The sequence below is a fragment of the Microcaecilia unicolor genome, chromosome 5 (assembly GCF_901765095.1).
Source record: "Microcaecilia unicolor chromosome 5, aMicUni1.1, whole genome shotgun sequence".
Lineage (NCBI taxonomy): Eukaryota > Metazoa > Chordata > Amphibia > Gymnophiona > Siphonopidae > Microcaecilia > Microcaecilia unicolor.
In genome coordinates, this window is record NC_044035.1 from 150855740 (window position 1) to 150874560 (window position 18821).

The window sequence follows — 18821 nt, forward strand, 5'->3', positions numbered from 1 at the left end:
GACAATATTTTTAAACACCGTTTCTTAGATTATGAGGGCCACCTGAAGTGAAGAGTAAATGTTGGATATTTGCAGAGTAGCAGCAAGCAAGACAGACAATCTGCAGGAAACTTGATAAAGCTCCATGACTGACCTTTTTCCATATGGAAAACTGACCATTTAGTTCTACTCGGTTCCCTATCTAAACTAGTTTCCAATCTTCACTACGACATTGCCTCATCCCATGATTCCGATTTTCTGAGAAGTCTCTGAGGGATTGTCACATGTCTTCTGAAAACCCATAACACTACCAATCAGCAAACCCTTCACCACATGTTCATTTATGCATACAGAACTAAAACTTGCAAGGCAAGACTTCCCCCTTTGTAAAACCCATGCTGATTCGTTTCTATTAAACCATACGGTTAGTAAATCTAGATAGATAGTGGCTTACACTATTGCCAGGATGGAAAAGCATGCTCCTGCATGACTACACAAATGCACAGAAAAGAGCTCCTAAATGCTTAGGCGTTACCACTGCTGTCTACTATTGCTGAAAGGTGCGAGAGCAGAGTGTGTGCTGGGTATGGACATGAGCATCAGGCAGTGGTGACTCACGGCACATCTGATTAAGCCTGAAAGCACATCAAAATGCCATGTCACACTGCACTAATGTGACAGTCACACAAAATCACATCCCTATGTGGCACTGAACAAATGAATTTTTCCACATTTTTAGGGAAAGGGCAGAGGAAGTGAAGAGCTTTTGCATGGCAGTTTCCACATCTAAAGCTGTAACTAAGTGGAAGAAACTCAAAGACAGAAGGAAACCTGTGACTAGTGAATGTCTGTCTGACTGACAGTAATGTATGTCTCTGAAATCTAGCAATCTAGAGTCTGCTTAGGACTTCCTAGCTAAGGGCTGCCTTTAGAGGTGGACTGCCAAATAAGCAGAGAAGGCAACTGCTTGAGGGAACCACCCTGCTGCAGAAATGGTGTTCTTGTACAGTACCACAATTCTACAATGGGCAGAGGCAGAAACATGAAGCAAGATGAGGCTTGCAGAAATGAGATATTGGAGGTGGATGTCCTCCTCATCCCTGGCCACGATTTTTGGAGGTCTCCACAATTACCCTCATACTTAAGGACAGTCAGAAGGTTAAATCTGTTCCTGTTGTCTTAAGGGCCCCAAAATACCCACTGCAGAAGCCTCAGGCCTGGTTCTGTCTCTCGGTGGCCCCGAGACAATACAATGTAGGAAAAAACCTCCAGAAAAGTTGACTTATTAAAAAATTGTTTTTAACCAGGAACTTCACTAAATTAAAGTAGAAAACCAGAAACAAAGTGCAAGTTGCACTGGCACCAGTCAATGCCTTGTATCCATTACAGCCTAGAATAAGTAGGTTAGCATGCCAAGCATTCCAGTGACCAAACATCAGATGTCTCTTCCTTTTTCATTGACAAACAATAACAAGGCTTTCCACCTCACAGCAAAAGGACAACATTAACAGGCATGCTTACTAAACTGTGCTGAGTAGTTAGCACAGGTTTTAGTAAACCTGAACAGTAAGAGCACAGGACCATGCAACAGCTACCGTGAACTAAAACAGCAAGTGCAGTGAATATTCAGGGCTGACTGATTAGCATGGTATGGGCAGAGATCGGATGTAGACTGCCTAGCCTAGACTTTGATCCTGGGGAACTGGGTTCAATTCTCACTGCAGTTCCTTGTGACTCTGGGCAAATCACTTAACCCTCCATTGCCCCAGGTACAAATAAGTACCTGCATATATTATGCAAACCGCTTTGAATGTAATTGCAAAAACCACAGAAAGGTGGTATATCAAGTCCCGTTTCCCGTTTATGCAGTTTCAAAAAATCATAATAAATCAAACATACCATAATTTTCCACTTTCCTCTTGCAACTAGTGTCCTGCAGCAGAAACTGACAAGTTTACCCAGGGATCATTTTGCTTCCCTTCCCACTGCTAAATGCCCCTCTTAAACTTGACCACATCACCTCTGTCCCACCCTTCTGCCAAAACCCAGTAACAACAATAATTTAAAAAATTATAAGCCGCTATGTCTTTAAAATCTCACCCAGTCACGACTTCCACCTGACTGAATCCAAGCAATCTTCCCGTTTCCCTGTCTACCTCCAGTCCCATGGGCAGGGCAGCTAAACCATTCTTGACAGCTCTTCTCCCCTTCCCCTCAGTCAATCCTAAAGTGAAGTCAGTTGAATATATCACTTTGGACTAATACTCAGGTTCTCAGAGCTCCTCTACATCCAACAGACGTTCAAATACTTGAAAGGTATTAATCCGCAGATGGGAAGGCGGTAGAACGAGAGGACATAAAATGAGATTGAAGGGGGGCAGACTCAAAAAAGATGTCAGGAAGTATTTTTTCACGGAGAGGGTGGTGGATGCTTGGAATGCCCTCCCGCGGGAGGTGGTGGAGATGAAAACGGTAACGGAATTCAAACATGCGTGGGATATGCATAAAGGAATCCTGTGCAGTAGGAATGGATCCTCAGAAGCTTAGCCAAAATTGGGTGGCGGGAAATACTGCTGGGCAGACTTGTACGGTCTGTGCCCTGAACAAGGCAGGTACAAATCAAGGTAAGGTATACACATACGAGTTTATCTTGTTGGGCAGACTGGATGGACAATGCAGGTCTTTTTCTGCCGTCATCTACTATGTTAACAATGAGTAGAAAGAGTCCTTCAAGCAAACTGTAACTGAATCAAGACAAGGCTGCAAGCCCGAGTATCCTGCTAGGAACAGGACTATACCTATATGTTGCAGGTCTTTGCATTGGTTTTCTAGCTCTGGCATAAATTGAATTTAACATTTTAATGAAAATGTTTAGAACTGTTAGCAATGGAAAAACAGGTACCTTAAGGATAGACTCAAATTGTACAGGTCTAAAATACTTAAGTTCAGATCAAGATGCTTTATTAGAGGTTCCTTCCATACAGGTCCTGCAGAAGTGTAGGATTCAAGCTAAAGCATTTTCTGTAGCAGCCGCTTTCTCATTGAACTGCAGGAGCAAGGTCTGGAAATGAACTACCTGATCTTTCACTAGTTAAGTTCTGCCTATCCCCTCTTGACTAGGGTTTGAAGGATGGAATGAAGACTGGTATTAGATATTCTTTCAATAGGGTTTGTAGGTTTCATTAATGAAACCCAAGATAGTAAGGGAAAGGGTTCAGGTGTGGCTGTTACTTAACTTTTAATGTGGTATAATGTCTGGTACATTATTTCATGTAGGCTATTGTAGAAGATAGATGAAGAAAATATACACTTCAGAACAGTCAAAAAGTGAATTTAAAAAACCTCTGATATGGAGGCAATCTAAGGAATTTTGGCAGAAACTTGAACAATGATCTGCTTCTTGTAAGTCTGAGGCCACAAATGAAAAAAATATATATATAATAAAATAAAACACGCATCCAGCAATCACAACAGACAAAACCAAACAGAGGAGCCATGGAGCTGCTTCCAAGAAGGAACTGCCAGGCAGAGGTGATAAAGGCGTTCCAGAAAGCTGAGAGCATGTAACCATCCATTTAGTGCCATGCACTGTAACATCAGCCCAAGTGTGCAACACTGAACTACTGTCCTTCAGGGAACAATTTGCAGGCTAATTTACAGAATGCAAGACAAACCTCAGCAAGCTGAATACAAAATTCATAGGTATACACTACAGGTGATGTTCTTACTGCACACAACTAGTTTGTCAATTCTTCCCTCCTAAACATCTAGCATCAGCAGCACTACTGCATTCTCAAATGGGAAGAAAGAATCTCTCTGCACGAGGTTCTAACCCATACAAGTATTCCACCATAAAATAAGGATAATCATTCAGTTTTTATAGACCACCCCACAGAAAGCTCAAAGCAGCTTACAACCTAAGATACAGTTATACAACAAGATAAAGCAGACACAATCAAGAAAAATAATTAGTAAACAGCCAGTGTCTACCATTTTTCTAAAACGCCAATAATCACTTTCTAGCCTAAGGTTCAAGGGAAGAACAGCTGATACCAACATTTGTTTACAAGTAGTTTTTTAAAAACTGAAATGGAAGTTTGATCTTATTACAATGAATAGATTGGGAGGAATGAAGCCTCGACTGAAAACGTTAATAAGATGAAAAGTAACGGAGTAAGAAGACCTTAAAGAGCCTTAAATGAAAAACAAAGCAATGCGAATTATATTCTAACTGGAAGCCAATAGAGTGATTTAAACAAGTCTCACACTCTCATATTTGTTTATATATTAACATTTTGGCTGCAATGTTTGTAGAAATTGAAGCAGCTATAGTTGTTTTTGGAAGTCATAGAAAAAGATTATAGTAATCAATGAGAAGATATAATAGCATGAACTATTTGTGAAAGATCATTTAATGAAAAATCTTAAATTGGATGTAGCTTCCATAAATTAAAGAATGTAGTTTATCACTTTTCTAATGTGGGATTCCATCTCAAAAGAGGAATCAGTTAAGCACTCCCAGGCTCCCAATAATCATATTTAACAACAAAAACAAAAAAATCTTTACATAAGAATATAATAGCAGCCATACTGGTCCCTATAGCCCAGTATCCTGCTTCCAACAGGTCACAAGTACCTGGTAGAAACCCAATGTAGTAGCAACATTCCATGATAACAATCCTGGTTGCTGTACACTACATAGAAGATTTCAGCGCATTGTCTACAATGACACTTAGATCTTTTGAGTGCTGATTACTCCTCCCAATGTGCATCACTTTGCATTTGTCCACATTAAATTTCATCTGCCATTTGGATGCTCAGTCTTCCAGTTTCCTAAGGTCTTCCTGAAATTTTTAGTAGTTAGGGGATTCTAGAAGCCTGGAACAATTTTTTTACCACCAATCTATAACAAATCAAGTTTCATCCAGGCAGATATTCTAGTCAAAGATTTAGCTGCTCATAAGTTTTAGAAGTGAAGTGTCACAGGGTAAGATGACTTGCACATCATCTGGTTAAGGAGATTAGGGTTAAGAGAGACGTTAAAGAAAATACAAGACAAAGGGGAACCTTGAGGGACATCACAACCCAATACCCAACTTTTAGAGTATTCTCCAGATCTGTGCACCTTTTAAGATCTAGTTTTCAGGAAAGAGAAGAACCATTCCCACACATTTCCCACAATACCAATGAAATCAGGAATGTAAAAGGAAATATCAAACAAGAGGCTAAGCCCAATCGCAAATGGAGGAGATACAGGCCAACAGTGGTAAAAATATGTTTAATGAAAATATACATATAAAACAGTCAAAATACAGATGGATATCAGCCACAATCAATATATCCAATAAAAATTCAGAAAGTTATAATGAACTTGACATTTTTCGGCAAGATAGCTTATTTCAGGGGCACATCAAACATCTATACGCAGTGGGATATGGCCTGGACACTGCCCTTTGTACTTAAGTCAATGAATAATCCAACTGGGCGAAAACAAACTTCTTCATATCTTCAAATAGAGCTCACACACACTCGCAGCACTGCAGAACATGGCTGGTATCTCATCTGGTCTTTGATTATTTGTTATTTGCATATTTTTATTAAAAATGTTCATTACTAGCCTGCAACAGAGTGGACACCCGGGAGGGAGTGGAAAACATGAAAAAGGATCTGAGGAAGCTAGAAGAATGGTCTAAGGTTTGGCAATTAAAATTCAATGCGAAGAAATGCAAAGTGATGCACTTAGGGAACAGAAATCCTCAGGAGACGTATGTGTTAGGCGGGGAGAGTCTGATAGGAACGGATGGGGAGAGGGATCTTGGGGTGATAGTATCTGAGGATCTGAAGGCGACAAAACAGTGTGACAAGGCGGTGGCCGTAGCTAGAAGGTTGTTAGGCTGTATAGAGAGAGGTGTGACCAGCAGAAGAAAGGGGGTGTTGATGCCCCTGTATAAATCGTTGGTGAGGCCCCACCTAGAGTATTGTGTTCAGTTTTGGAGGCCGTACCTTGCGAAGGATGTAAAAAGAATTGAAGCGGTGCAAAGAAAAGCTACGAGAATGGTATGGGATTTGCGTTACAAGACATATGAGGAGAGACTTGATGACCTGAACATGTATACTCTGGAAGAAAGGAGAAACAGGGGTGATACGATACAGATGTTCAAATATTTGAAAAGTATTAATCCGCAAACGAACCTTTTCCAGAGATGCGAAGGAGGTAGAACGAGAGGACATGAAATGAGATTGAAGGTGGCAGACCCAAGAAAAATGTCAGGAAGTATTTTTTCACGGAGAGAGTAGTGGATGCTTGGAATACCCTCCCGCGGGAGGTGGTGGAAATGAAAACGGTAACAGAATTCAAGCACGCGTGGAATAAACATAAATGAATCCTGTTCAGAAGGAATGGATCCTAAGGAGCTTAGCCGAGATTGGGTGGTAGAGCCGGTGGCGGGAGGCGGGGATAGTGCTGGGCAGACTTATATGGTCTGTGCCAGAGCCGGTGGCAGGAAGGCGGGACTGGTGGTTGGGAGGCGGGGAGTGCTGGGCAGACTTACACAGTCTGTGCCCTGAAAAGGACAGGTACAAATCAAGGTAAGGTATACACAAAAAGTAGCACATATGAGTTTATCTTGTTGGGCAGACTGGATGGACCATGCAGGTCTTTTTCTGCCGTCATCTACTATGTTACTATATTTCCTCCACTCTTATTAGCTGGTCAAGAATGTAAAATATTTTTCATGACATACTAAATCAAATGCAGAAGTTAAAACAATATGGAAATTAAAAAGAGTAAAACCATTCTTCCCAAGAACCGTATTCCGGAATCTGGTACAATCATTAGTACTCAGTCACCTAGACTACTGCAACTCACTCTACACTGGATGCAAAGAGCAAATACTCAAAAAACTCCAGACAGCCCAGAACACAGCAGCCAGACTCATATTTGGAAAACCAAAATACGAAAGTGCAAAGCCCCTACGAGAGAAGCTACATTGGTTACCACTCAAAGAACGCATCACGTTCAAAGTACATACCCTAGTACATAAAATCATCCACGGCGAGGCCCCAGCTTACATATCTGACCTGATTGACCTACCACCCAGGAATGCCAAAAGATCATCTCGCACATTTCTTAATCTTCATTTCCCCAACTGCAAAGGCCTAAAATATAAACTAATGCACGCATCAACCTTTTCCTATAAGAGCACGCAATTCTGGAACGCACTGCCATGCAACCTAAAAGCGAACTATGAACTGACCAACTTCCGCAAACTGCTGAAGACCCATCTCTTTGACAAGACATACCACAAAGACCAAAACATGTGAAATCCCCACATATATCTAATAATGTTAAGAATGCCTTATATCATATCATTATCATGTTTTCCTTTACCATGCAACCCAAAATACTTCTGTAACACTAAATGTCAATTCTCCTTTCATTTCCACTATCCATGATATATTGTAAGCCACATTGAGCCTGCAAAGAGGTGGGATAATGTGGGATACAAATGCAATAAATAAATAAAGTTGAATATACAAACTATTTCTTTTTAAATTGAGCTCCACAGTCGACGTACTCCAGATTGTACACTATATAGTAGGATAAAAGTAATCCTTACATCATTTTCTTTCTACACCTCAGAATAACCAAAGCACAACAGTTAATTATTGTTGGGCACTATCATAACCTTGTACAGTAATTTTTATATAGCATGACAGTGTAAGTGCTGTTGTACAGGATGTGGACTTACATTACACTGTGCTGCGGTCTCAAAACTCTTACACCAGTAGCCTGGACCCTGCACGCACACCTCTGATCCTAAAATAGGTTTCTTCTCCGAAACACAGAAATGCAGTTGCTGTTTAACAAGAGGATAAAAAAAAGTTAATTTGACTTCCACAATTCTGAAAGTCAAAGCAAACAAACAAAAACATCTCTTTTTCCACTCAAAACCTAAAGCCTAGAATGTCAACAGAGAAATTTCTAAACTAGACCTTAAAACTCCTATATGTGAAAGAGGAACTCAAACCCCTATACCCACTGGAAACAGATGCATATTAGGGGTGTGTACAGTTAATGTCCCATAAAATACTGAGTAAAAGAAAAAACAGCCCAGCACTAGTAATCAAACACACACTTAAATAATATACTCTATTAAACCACATGAGCCTCAATGCTTACTCAATTTTTTAAAATCAAATTCAATAGTTAGGAGTAGATCTCTTAGTGGAGGTCACAATCAGCATTGAAGAGCAATTTTTGGCAAAATTTTAAGAAGACTGAATTTGCAATTTGATCATAATAAAGGTCATCACACCACATTTAGTTTGAGCCTATGAAGATTAAGGCAAGCCATGAACAGTTGCTCGTGTGAAACGAATCTCCACAGGCTCATGTGGTTTGATAAGAGTATATTAAGTGTGTATTTTGCAAGTGTCAGTAAACACTCAGCACCAACACTCACACAGCTAACCAGGAAAAAGTTAGGTCTGCCTTTTGTGTGGCCTTACTTGCCCAGTTAGTTATATGGGCACTGGTACTGAATATTGCCAGTGCCAACATAACTGCTAACTCCTTCCTGACTCCACCTGTGGATGTAGAGCAGAGAGGGAGCAGGGAAGGTAGGCTTTTTCCAATCAGTGAAGGAGATGTATGGACGTATGCGTTTTTTTTTGTGTGTGTGTGCTCAACGTTACAATCTAACATCACATCCGAGGCAGACGCTTTGGTGCCGAAACACAGCAGCTGTGTCGAGTCACCTTTGATGTTATCCAATAAAGTCTTTTATCATCCATACGTCTCCTTCCCTGATTGGGAAGAGCCTACCTTCCCTACTCCCTCTCTGCTCTACATTGAACTGTTTTTCGTAGGGATCAAGTGCACCTCCACCTCCATGTGGTGGTTCTTATATTTCTCCACCTGTGGATGGCCATGATACAATTCAACAATGGTTAGCAGGAATATTGAGCAGCACTGTACAGCATGCTGCTGAATATCCAGGAATGGTCTACTGATTGGGTTCCAAGTGGGCAGTAGCCTCTCCTGTCTGATTAAGCCCTTTGAAAATCTACCTGGTTATTTTCTGTGTTCTGAGCACGTTAACTATTGTCAACAATGTTAGATGATGTCACCCACTTGTGTGGCTAATTCCCTTTTCTTGTCGGAGCACTGATGCTTCTAGGTAAGACTCCAGGAGGATTGCCTCAGCTGTCTGAATGGTAAAGAAATTATGGTACCGCACTATACAAGAACACTGTATGTTACAGCGCACAAACCACTACAAAGTTTCTTCATCTGCTATACTACTTCAACAGCATCCAGTTTCCGTAATAGAAAGATGACGATAAATTGAGTGACATCAGCTCATCATGTTATTTAGTTGCTTTTGTGCATTTGAACCCCATCATAGCTCGAGTGCAGTCAAGAGGGTAGCCTTTCCCAGCTACCTGCTGAGGGTTTCTTGTAAGCCTTTAGTGTGCTCATTTCCCCATCAAGTTCAACTACTGTTAGCTCCTTTTTAGTTTAAAGAAAAAAAAAAAGTGCATCACAAATAAAATGCTATTCATTCAAAATTCAGAAAACTTGCTGAAGACTGGAGAAACAAGCCTCTCATACATATGAAAATCTAATGAAAAGACTTGAATGATATCCCTCACTTTAAAGGAGATGTGTAAAATAGTTAAGTTACTATATAAAATGTAATTATTTTACTTACAGTGCAAACAAGTCCAGGATCTAGTGTCTGTAAAAGCAGCTGCAGGATTTCATCGGCATACTGTGCAACAAGCTGGTTGCACTACAATATAAATCACACACAAAAAGTACCTCATGAAAAAGAACATATTTTGAAATTTAAAAGCATTTCCACAAAGATCCTAAATCAGAGTCATTATATCTGAATTGAAAACCAGCTTCACCTAAGGTAGCAATAAATCTGTATAAATACACTAAAGTCCTACCTAAAATACAGTAGATACATGAAAACCACCCTATATGTAGTAAATAGATCACACATACATCAGAAATAGCAACTTCCTACCATGCTACAACACCAGACCTCTTGTTTGAGTGTGTTTGAGAGTGACATAACTAGGCAGAGCTGTCAAGAGACTGAACCCAGCCCGGGGCAGGGCCGCCGCTACTGCCACCCACCCCCCAGCTGCAATTTCATACACCTTGCCTGGCAGGGTTCCCCTGGCCCCCCAAGCAGAAGAAGCCTTCTTCCAGTGCTGTTTTTCACTTCGCCGCAATGCCTGCCCCTGTGGCTGCTTTTCTCCCTCATGTCACGCATGCTCAATTTCATGAAAACTGAACATGTGCGACGTGAGGGGAAAAAGCAGATAAAGGGCAGGCAATGTGGTGGAATGAACTGCATTGGAGGAAGGTTTCTTCTGCTGGCGGGGCCTGGGGATCCCCACCAGCCAAACCAGAGGCCTCGAAGCCCTGTGTCTGCTCCTTCCCAGACTCTTAAGGTGGTGGTGGTGGGGGGGGGGGGGGCCGGCGCAGCAGTTCTCTCTCTCTCTCCTGGCACTGGGTCCCCCTTGGAGGCAGAGCCCGGGGGACTCTTGCCCCTCCTGCCCCCCTTCTCGGTGGCCCTGTAACTAGGGTTCAGCAAATAGAGCAGCTACTTCAGACAACCCCTGGAAGGGATGGGTACAGATCTCTACCTCACTTCTTGCAGTCGTCTCTCCTCATTTCATCATTGGCTCACTGATGGCATTGGTTTTAGGTCCAACAGCTACAGTGGTAGTTGTCAGTAAATATAGGAGCCAGATGGTGTATGCTCACAGGACCTGTGCCTTTACCCGACATCCTCCATCTTTCTAAATCAAGAAGCCCTTATTATGAGGGAGATCGGGGGGTCAGTGTGTGCTGAATACTGTTACTTGCTCCAAGGCTGACCACGATAGCTTTTCCCACCTTAGAAGTTTAGAGTAAGAACAGCCATACTGGATCACACCAATGGTCCATCTAGCCCAGCATTCTGTTTTCCAACAGTGGCCAGTGACCTGGCAGAAACCCATATAGTGGCAACATTCCATAGTACCAATCCCAGGGCAAGCAGTTGATTCCCCATGTCTGTCTCACTACCAGTCTATGGACTTTTCCTGCAGGAATTTGTCCAAACCATTTTTTAAGCCCAGATATGCTAACCGCTGTTACTACATCCTCCGGCAAAGAGTGCCAGACCTTAACTATTTGTTGGGTAAAAATATTTCCTCCTATTTGTTTTGAAAGTATTTCCATGTAACTTCCTTGAGTGTCTCCTCGTCTTTGTACTTTTGGAACAAGTATAAAACCGATTCACTTCTACTCATTCTATACCACTCAGGATTTTGTAGACCTCAATCATATCTCCCCTCACCTGTCTCTTTCACAAGCTGAAGAGCCCCAACTTCCTTAACCTTTCCTCATATGAGAGTAGCAGTAGCAAAGAGAAGGGGGGAGGTGCACGAATGACATAAGGGAACCTAGAAGCCAAGGAGAAATTAGATTTTACCAGCTAATTTTATTTCCTTGTCTTTCCAGACCAGTCCCAATGAGTGGGTTATATGCTTCCCTACCAGATGTGTGGAGACTGACCTACTAGATGAGTGGCATCACCCCTATAAGGGTCCTGTGCAATCATGAACTAGATAGTATTTCTACTGACAAAGCAGTACGACAACTAGAACGAAACCCCCAACAAAGAACCCAAGGAAAAGAACTAATACACAGTCTTGTTTCAAAAAAAAAATGTTTTAACCGACTCGAACCAGATGACTCTTCAGAAAAAACATGCTCTGCAGACAGGTACCCCAAGAAAAATGGGTAGGTTCAGAACTGGTCTGGACAGACTCGAGGAAAGAAATTAGCAGGCAAGATCTTCCTCATCTCTCCAAACCAGTCCCGATGAATGGGAAGTATCAAAGCAGTACTCAAGGGCAGGAAACTTGACATCTCAGACTGCAGAATCTGTGCTCTAAAATTTGTGTTCTCAGTCCGAGTATTTTTAATTTTTATTTTATTACATTTGTGCTCCATGCTTTCCCACTCATGGCAGGCTCAATGCGGCTTACATATTATATACAGGTACTTATTTGTACCTGGGGCAATGGAGGGTTAAGTGACTTGCCCAGAGTCATAAGGAGCTGCCTGTGCCTGCAGTGGGAATCGAACCCAGTTCCTCAGGACCAGAGTCCACCACTCTAACCACGTCACAGCCCTGCCTGTGTCTTACAGCAGGATTAAGGAATGCTCCGCCCACGATGACACCTGGGCTCTGGTCAAATGGACCTTCAGTTCCTCAGGCACAGGCCGACCATTCAGTAAATGGATTAAGAAGGCAGTGTACTCAACCTATCTTGTCACAGTTGCTTTAGAGGCTGCCTTGCCCTTCTCTGGTCTCTAAACAAAACAGTCTGTCTGACCTATGAAACGCCAGAATGGCTGTACCAAGCGCGATTTATTGCATCGAGAGGCATCTTCAGAATCATGCTCAGGATGATCCAGCATCACTCAGCCCACCTAAAGCAAGCCTGAGCAACATATCTGCCACAAATGGCCACCTGCAAGGCAAGACAGAGAACTAAAATGATCTTTTCAAAAGGAGCTTCCATCCTTCGGTCTTGGTCACACAACGTGGCACCCTCCCCTCTATGCCGTTTTCTTGGTCGCAGCCATGACAAACGCATCCACTTTAAGGAGATGAAACCACTCCTGGTCTTTCGATTGCAACTGGTAAAGCCTAGACATTGCTTTGCTGATACACTGAGCCTCCACCATTTCTACCAGATCCTTGTGCAGGGGAAATGTCCTAACTAGCTTCTGCACCCCCACTACTACTACTACAAATCATTTCTATAGCGCTACCAGTCGTACGCAGCGCTTCACAATTGAACATGAAGAAAAGACAGTCCCTGCTCAAAAGAGCATACAATCTAAATCAGGAAGACAGGACAACTAAGGGATAAGGGAAGGACAGACAGATAGGACACAAAGGGAAAAGGGACTATTGAAGAGAGGAAGACAAGATAAAGATTACGAGCAGGTGACAGGTTAGGAATTTTATTTATTTTAGTTACATTTGTACCCCGCGCTTTCCCACTCATGGCAGGCTCAATGCGGCTTACATGGGGCAATGGAGGGTTAAGTGACTTGCCCAGAGTCACAGGGAGCTAGCAGCATCAAACAGGCAGGCCTTTAACCCGGATTTGAAGGCAGCCAGGGATGGAGCTGGAGCTTATCCACTAAAAGAGGATCCTCTGCTATGTTGAGAACCTCCAAAACCTGAGACATCAACACTGCTCCAGCAACTCCCAGGCCAACTCCTGGTATACTGAGGCACCTGCATCCCTCTGCTCTTCCCTGGAACAGATGTGGCACAAGCCACTAGACAAAGACCACACAACCTTCTCTGACAGGGCTGACATGACTGCCATTGGGGCTTTGCACTGTATCTTCCACTACAGTACACTACAAGCAACCTCCCTCTTTTGTCCTCTGCAGTCTATGGACTCAAAAGTCAGACAGATCCAGCTCTATTGCTCACTATTTTTTTTTGTTTACTTGTTTTAAAATTATGCCAGTTATTTCTCTATGGGCACTAAAGGAACCCCTCCCAGGGCTTATCAGGGAAGGGGGACGAGGCACAAGGCACCAGAACAGGGGGCAGTCCAAATGCTATGCTACTCCTGTTTCTCTTTCCAAGAATAAAACAGGAATCTACATTTAATCACAAGAGTGGGTGGGCCAAACTGCTAGACACTTTGTAAACACTCTGGGTGCAAACGCCAGGCCAAAGGGCAGTACACGGTACCAGCTGAAATCGAAGATACTTCCTGTGAGCTGTAAGTAGAGATTTGTGTGTAAGCATCCTTTAAATCCAGAGAACATAGCCAATCGTTCTCCTGAATCATGGGAAGAAGGGTGCCCAGGGAAACCATCCTGAACTTTTCTCAGACTAGGAAATTTGTACAGGGCCCTTAGGTCTAGGATGGGATGCATCCCCCTGTTTTCTTTTGCACAAGGAAGTACCTGGAATAGAATCCCCTAGTAGAACGGGTTCGACCGCATGGGCCTTTAGAAGGGCGGAGAGTTCCTCTGCAAGTACCTGCTTGTGCTGGGAGCTATAAGTATGAACTCCCGGTGGACAATTTGGAGGTTTGGATTCCCGATTGAGGGTGTATCCTAACCGGACTATTTGAAGAACCCACCGGTCGGAGGTTATGAGAGGCCACCTTTGGTGGAAAAACATTAGCCTCCCCCCAACCTGCAAGTCGTCTGGTATGGACCTTTACAGTGGCTATGCTGAACTGGAGCCAGTCAAAAGCTCGTCTCTTGCTTCTGCTGGGGAGCAGCAGGGGCCTTAGGTGCAAGCTGTTGACGAGAACGAGCACACTGGGGCTGAGCCTGACTAGGCTGTCAAGAAGCTGGAGTGTACCTATGCCTAGCATAGGAATAGGGAGCATTCTGCTTCCCCCAAAAAGAACCTCCTAGTTGAGGAGTTTGTAGCAGAAGGCGCCCGGCGGGAGAGAGAATCCATAGCATCATTATGCTTCTTGATCTGGTCAACAAGATCCTCTACTTTTTCACCAAAAAGGTTGTCCCCCCAGCAAGGTACATCTGCTATTCGCTGCTGGACCAAATGAACCAGGTCAGAGACACGCAGCCATGAGAGTCTGCGCATCACTATACCTTGAGCAGCGATTCTGGATGCCACATCAAAACAGTCATAAGTGCCTCTTCTACTGCTTGACCACCTGGCAAAAAGTCTCGGCCTGCTCCGGAGGGAGGGCATCAACCAAGCAAGGTAGCTGCCTCACCGAGTTCCGCAAGTGGACGCTCGTGAAGAGCTGATTAACTGGATTCAGGCGGCGAGCATAGCGGCCTGATAAGTCTTCCTCCCAAAAGAATCCAAGTAAGAAACCAAGGTTCTAGCTTCTCTGCCTGGGGGCGCTGAGGTATAGTCTCTAGTACTCTTGGCTCTTTTGAGGGCAGAGTCCACCACCATGGAATTGTGGGGTAACAGACCTCATCAATCCAGGTTCACAGTGGATCCAATATTGGGAATCTGCTTTCTTTGGGGTCATGGGCCAGACAGAGGGAACTCCGAGACTGAGCCTGCCTCAACGCCAAGGATCAACGTCCTTGATGGTGATGCAGAGAGGCTGAAGCCCGCATGGACTGCGGCGAAGCTTCCTCTACCGATGTAGAAGGGGGAGGGGGGGTCAACCTGGGTGGCAGCTGACACCAGTCCCGCAAGTGGCACTGAGGACGGGGACCTCACCAGAGGCGAATGGCCAGACACCGCTGCAGAAAATACGGAAGGCGCAAGCACCTCTGACACCGAAGCAGACCGACGCAGCAGTCCTTCCAGAAGCTCTGGAAGCAGGGCCCAGATGCGCTCGTCGAGAGCCACCATCGGAAAAGGCTGCGGCATCGGTGGAACAGCCGGTGGCAGAATCTGCTGAGGTTCGGAAGCAGGTACCGGGCTGCCAGGAGACCGGCACATCGGCACCTCCTGTCGGCGCCGACGCTTCTCGGGTGCAGAGTCCTTCGACACCCCAGAGCTCCCAGCACCATGTGTTGAAGGAGATTGGTGACGGTGCTTCTTCGCCGTCGCTCGATGCCCATCACCGAGGCTCCTCGGTGCCAACGAGGAATCCTCACGTCTCCTCGGGTTCGGCTCTGATGATGGTTGGTCCCGGGAGGCCTGCATAGCAGGACTCCTCGACCCAGGTGGAGACCCACTCAATGCCTCACTGCTCCCAGCGCGACTTGGTCTCCCAGAAGCCATTACATCTGCTCCCGATGTCAATGATTCCCTCAATGTCAACGCCGCCGCCCTCGGTACCGATGTTAATGCCAATGTCAAAGGACCAGACCGAGCCCTAAAATGTTTCTCTTGCTGGGCTTCAAGACACTTGGGTCCATTTCTTCATACGAAGCCACAGACTACAAAAGCAGCTGGGCTGTGGTCAGGCCCAAGGCACTGGATACATCAGGAATGAGTATCGGTACCTGAGATGGTCCGGTTGCACAGAGTACAATGTTTGAAGCTGCTGGGTGTCCTCGATGACATGGAAGGAAAAATGGCCTCAGCGAAATTAAAAGATTCGATTTGTGCCAGAGAAAAAGGGCGCAAAAAGGGAGAAAATTTCAGACTGTGCGGCCTAAAAGCGGCCGCGTCGAAAAGAAAGAAAACTAACTTGGGAATAAATAAATAAGGTTAAATAAAAGAAAAATAAAAAATCTTTTTTTTTTAAACAAAAAAGAAAAAAACAAAAAACAAAAAAGCTGAAAAAAAGAGAAGACACTCTCCCGGGCCAAACGAGGAACCGTGGAAAAACCTGCCACACTTCATCGCAGAAAAAAAAAAAAAAAAAAGAGAGAACTGAGTCGCGCTTTCGCGGAAGGCAGGAAGTGCAAACTGCATGCGTGCCAGAAGACTCTAGCAAAACTTTTTGCTTTTGCAAAATGCCAATTCCTGGGCCGATACGGACGTCAACCCACATGTGAGAATAAGCAGTCTGCTTGTTCTTGGAGAAACATTCTTACATATCTGAAATCAACTACCAGGTTCAAAGCGTGTCCCCTAATCCTAGTACTAATTTGAAACACGACTAACCATTCCCCATAAACTTCTTCAATACCACACATTTTATAAACCCCAACCATATTTCCTCTCAATTTGTTTCTTCGTTAGGTTAAAGCAATCTAAACTGTTTAGTCTTTCTTCAGTCATCCCTTAACTTTGTTACCTGATGTTGCTGTGCAACTGGAAGGAAGTTACAGACTTTATGCAGTGCATCTTCAATCATCTTCTCTGTGTAATTCTTCTGTAATATTATGTCCAAGTAACTCATTAGGAGCTCACATACTTTGCAAAATTCACCAGAGCGTAACTGTTCTGGGGTAATTCTCTCTGTAAAGAAAGTCAGAAAATTTAAGTATTAGCAATAAATGACATCATGTAAGACTGCAAAATGTTCTAAATGCCTACAAACAAGAGGAGCAGAAAAAGTGCGTGTGTGTTGGGGGGGGGGGGGGGGAATAAAAGGGCAAACTAAGACTGCCTATTTTTCAGTCATTAGCACAATACTCAGTGTAAAGCTGCTTACCATACACATACTGGATCTACCATATTATTCAAACTTGAAACTCAAACAACTTTCAATAAATTAGCATATGGTAGCAGTCTGAATGAAAGAGAATACTTTAAGTACTTAAAAAAAAAATGTGAAGGAAAAAAAAGACCTCAAATACAGCTCAAGCTGCCATCACAATGGCTAGAGCTTGACATACCATCACAGGTCAGAAAAAAAAAAACTCCATAAAGTACAAAACCGTTGGTCTCAATCTTCAGAGTGAAAAACCACATGCCCTACCAAAAGCATTAATAATCCCAAGGGAATATCTCCAATCAGATCTATATCTGTTCAAACTGGCATAAGTTTCTAATAAACTGATTTGTACAGACCAGTAAGCATTGCATTGCCATTCTTTTTGTCTATGTGACCTCTCCCAACTGGAGCGTTTTGTTGTAGACAAGAACCAAATGTTATAATACATTTTGGCCTTCATCATGTTTTTTTTTTTTTAAGACATCTAGACAACCTTCTTGGTAGCTGTAGTATTGCTTGAACTGATTAGAATCCCGAGGCACGCACTAGATGAAACATGGTGCCATGTCATCTTTTATACAAAAAGAGTGTTTTGTACAGTTTAAGGACTGTCTTGTGTGCAACAGTGGTGTAGCTACGGGGGGCCTTGGGGGGGCCGAGGCCCCTTCATTCCAGCTTCAGACCCCCCCCAACCCTGGTGGCCAGTCAAGTGCCTGTGCTTTGGCCCTCCTGCTTCCTGCGCTGGTGTACTTTAATTTTCCAGACCGCAGACAGCATCAGCAAAGTAAGCACACTGCCTTCGGTGGCACAGAAGCTTTTCCTCTGCTACAATTTCCTCTCCTGCATAGATGGGACATTTGAACAGAGGGAGAGCTTCTGAGGCCACTGAAGGCAGTGTGTTTACCTCAGTGACGCTGTTGGTGGCCCAGAAAATTGAAGGGCAGCAGTGCAGGGAGATGTTAAGCTGAAGCCATCGCCTTTTCCCTCTGCTCCGCGCAGCTGTCAGTCATCCCCATTCACGTAAAACAAAGTAAGTAAACCTATGAGCCGCTCTATCCACATTGTCATTATGATAATCAGGTACTTAATCAGACTTACTACTTTTAAGTACAATTAAAAAAAAAAATTAAAAAAAACATTAGGTTGAGAGCATTTAACAATTTCTTTTCCTGTGCCTACATCAAAAGAAAAAGATGACATGTGGGAACTTGCTGCTTTTGTTTTGTGGAACGTAGTGGTATATTATTAAAAAAATGTACTTGCTTTTTTTTTCTCTATACATTACTATTGTTTCAGAGGGGTACTGAATAGAGGGAAGGGCTTCCTTCATGCAGACATTCTGTCCAGATTGAGTCAGTCTAAATGTGGCAACATTGTGCAGTTCAGCACACTATTAGCCACCAAGTACATACAACATTAATTTTGTTTGATGGAAAATATATCTGTTGGCTCAGGCTGCTTGCTAAGTGAATATTCCATACTGTTTCATTATTGCTACCAAGTATTACATATTAAGGGCATTTGCTTTAAATTTTGTTGTTTATCCAGTCCTTACATGCATGTGGTTTTGCTTTTTAAACCCAAAGGTGAATCCTAAGGCGGTTGAATGATTAGGTATAAACTGTGTTTCTGACTTTACTTGTTTTGAACTGCTTTGGATCCTACTGATCTGTACATCTGCTGTCTAGAATTTTGGAAGATGGAAATGAGAAACTATATTTTCGCATGTATTCTGT

General features: G+C 43.4%; 1 protein-coding gene across 2 annotated transcripts in view; it reads right to left on the reverse strand.

Moving 5' to 3' along the window:
- Positions 1 to 18821, reverse strand: part of PSAP (prosaposin) — a 210055-nt gene that overhangs the window by 2519 nt on the left and 188715 nt on the right. For both annotated transcript variants that reach the window (XM_030203420.1, XM_030203419.1), the window contains 3 exons: positions 16723 to 16886; positions 9696 to 9776; positions 7731 to 7838 (listed from right to left, as the gene is read on the reverse strand). In XM_030203420.1, coding sequence (XP_030059280.1) covers positions 7731 to 7838; positions 9696 to 9776; positions 16723 to 16886 — 353 coding nt within the window. The remainder of the gene's footprint in view (positions 1 to 7730; positions 7839 to 9695; positions 9777 to 16722; positions 16887 to 18821) is intronic.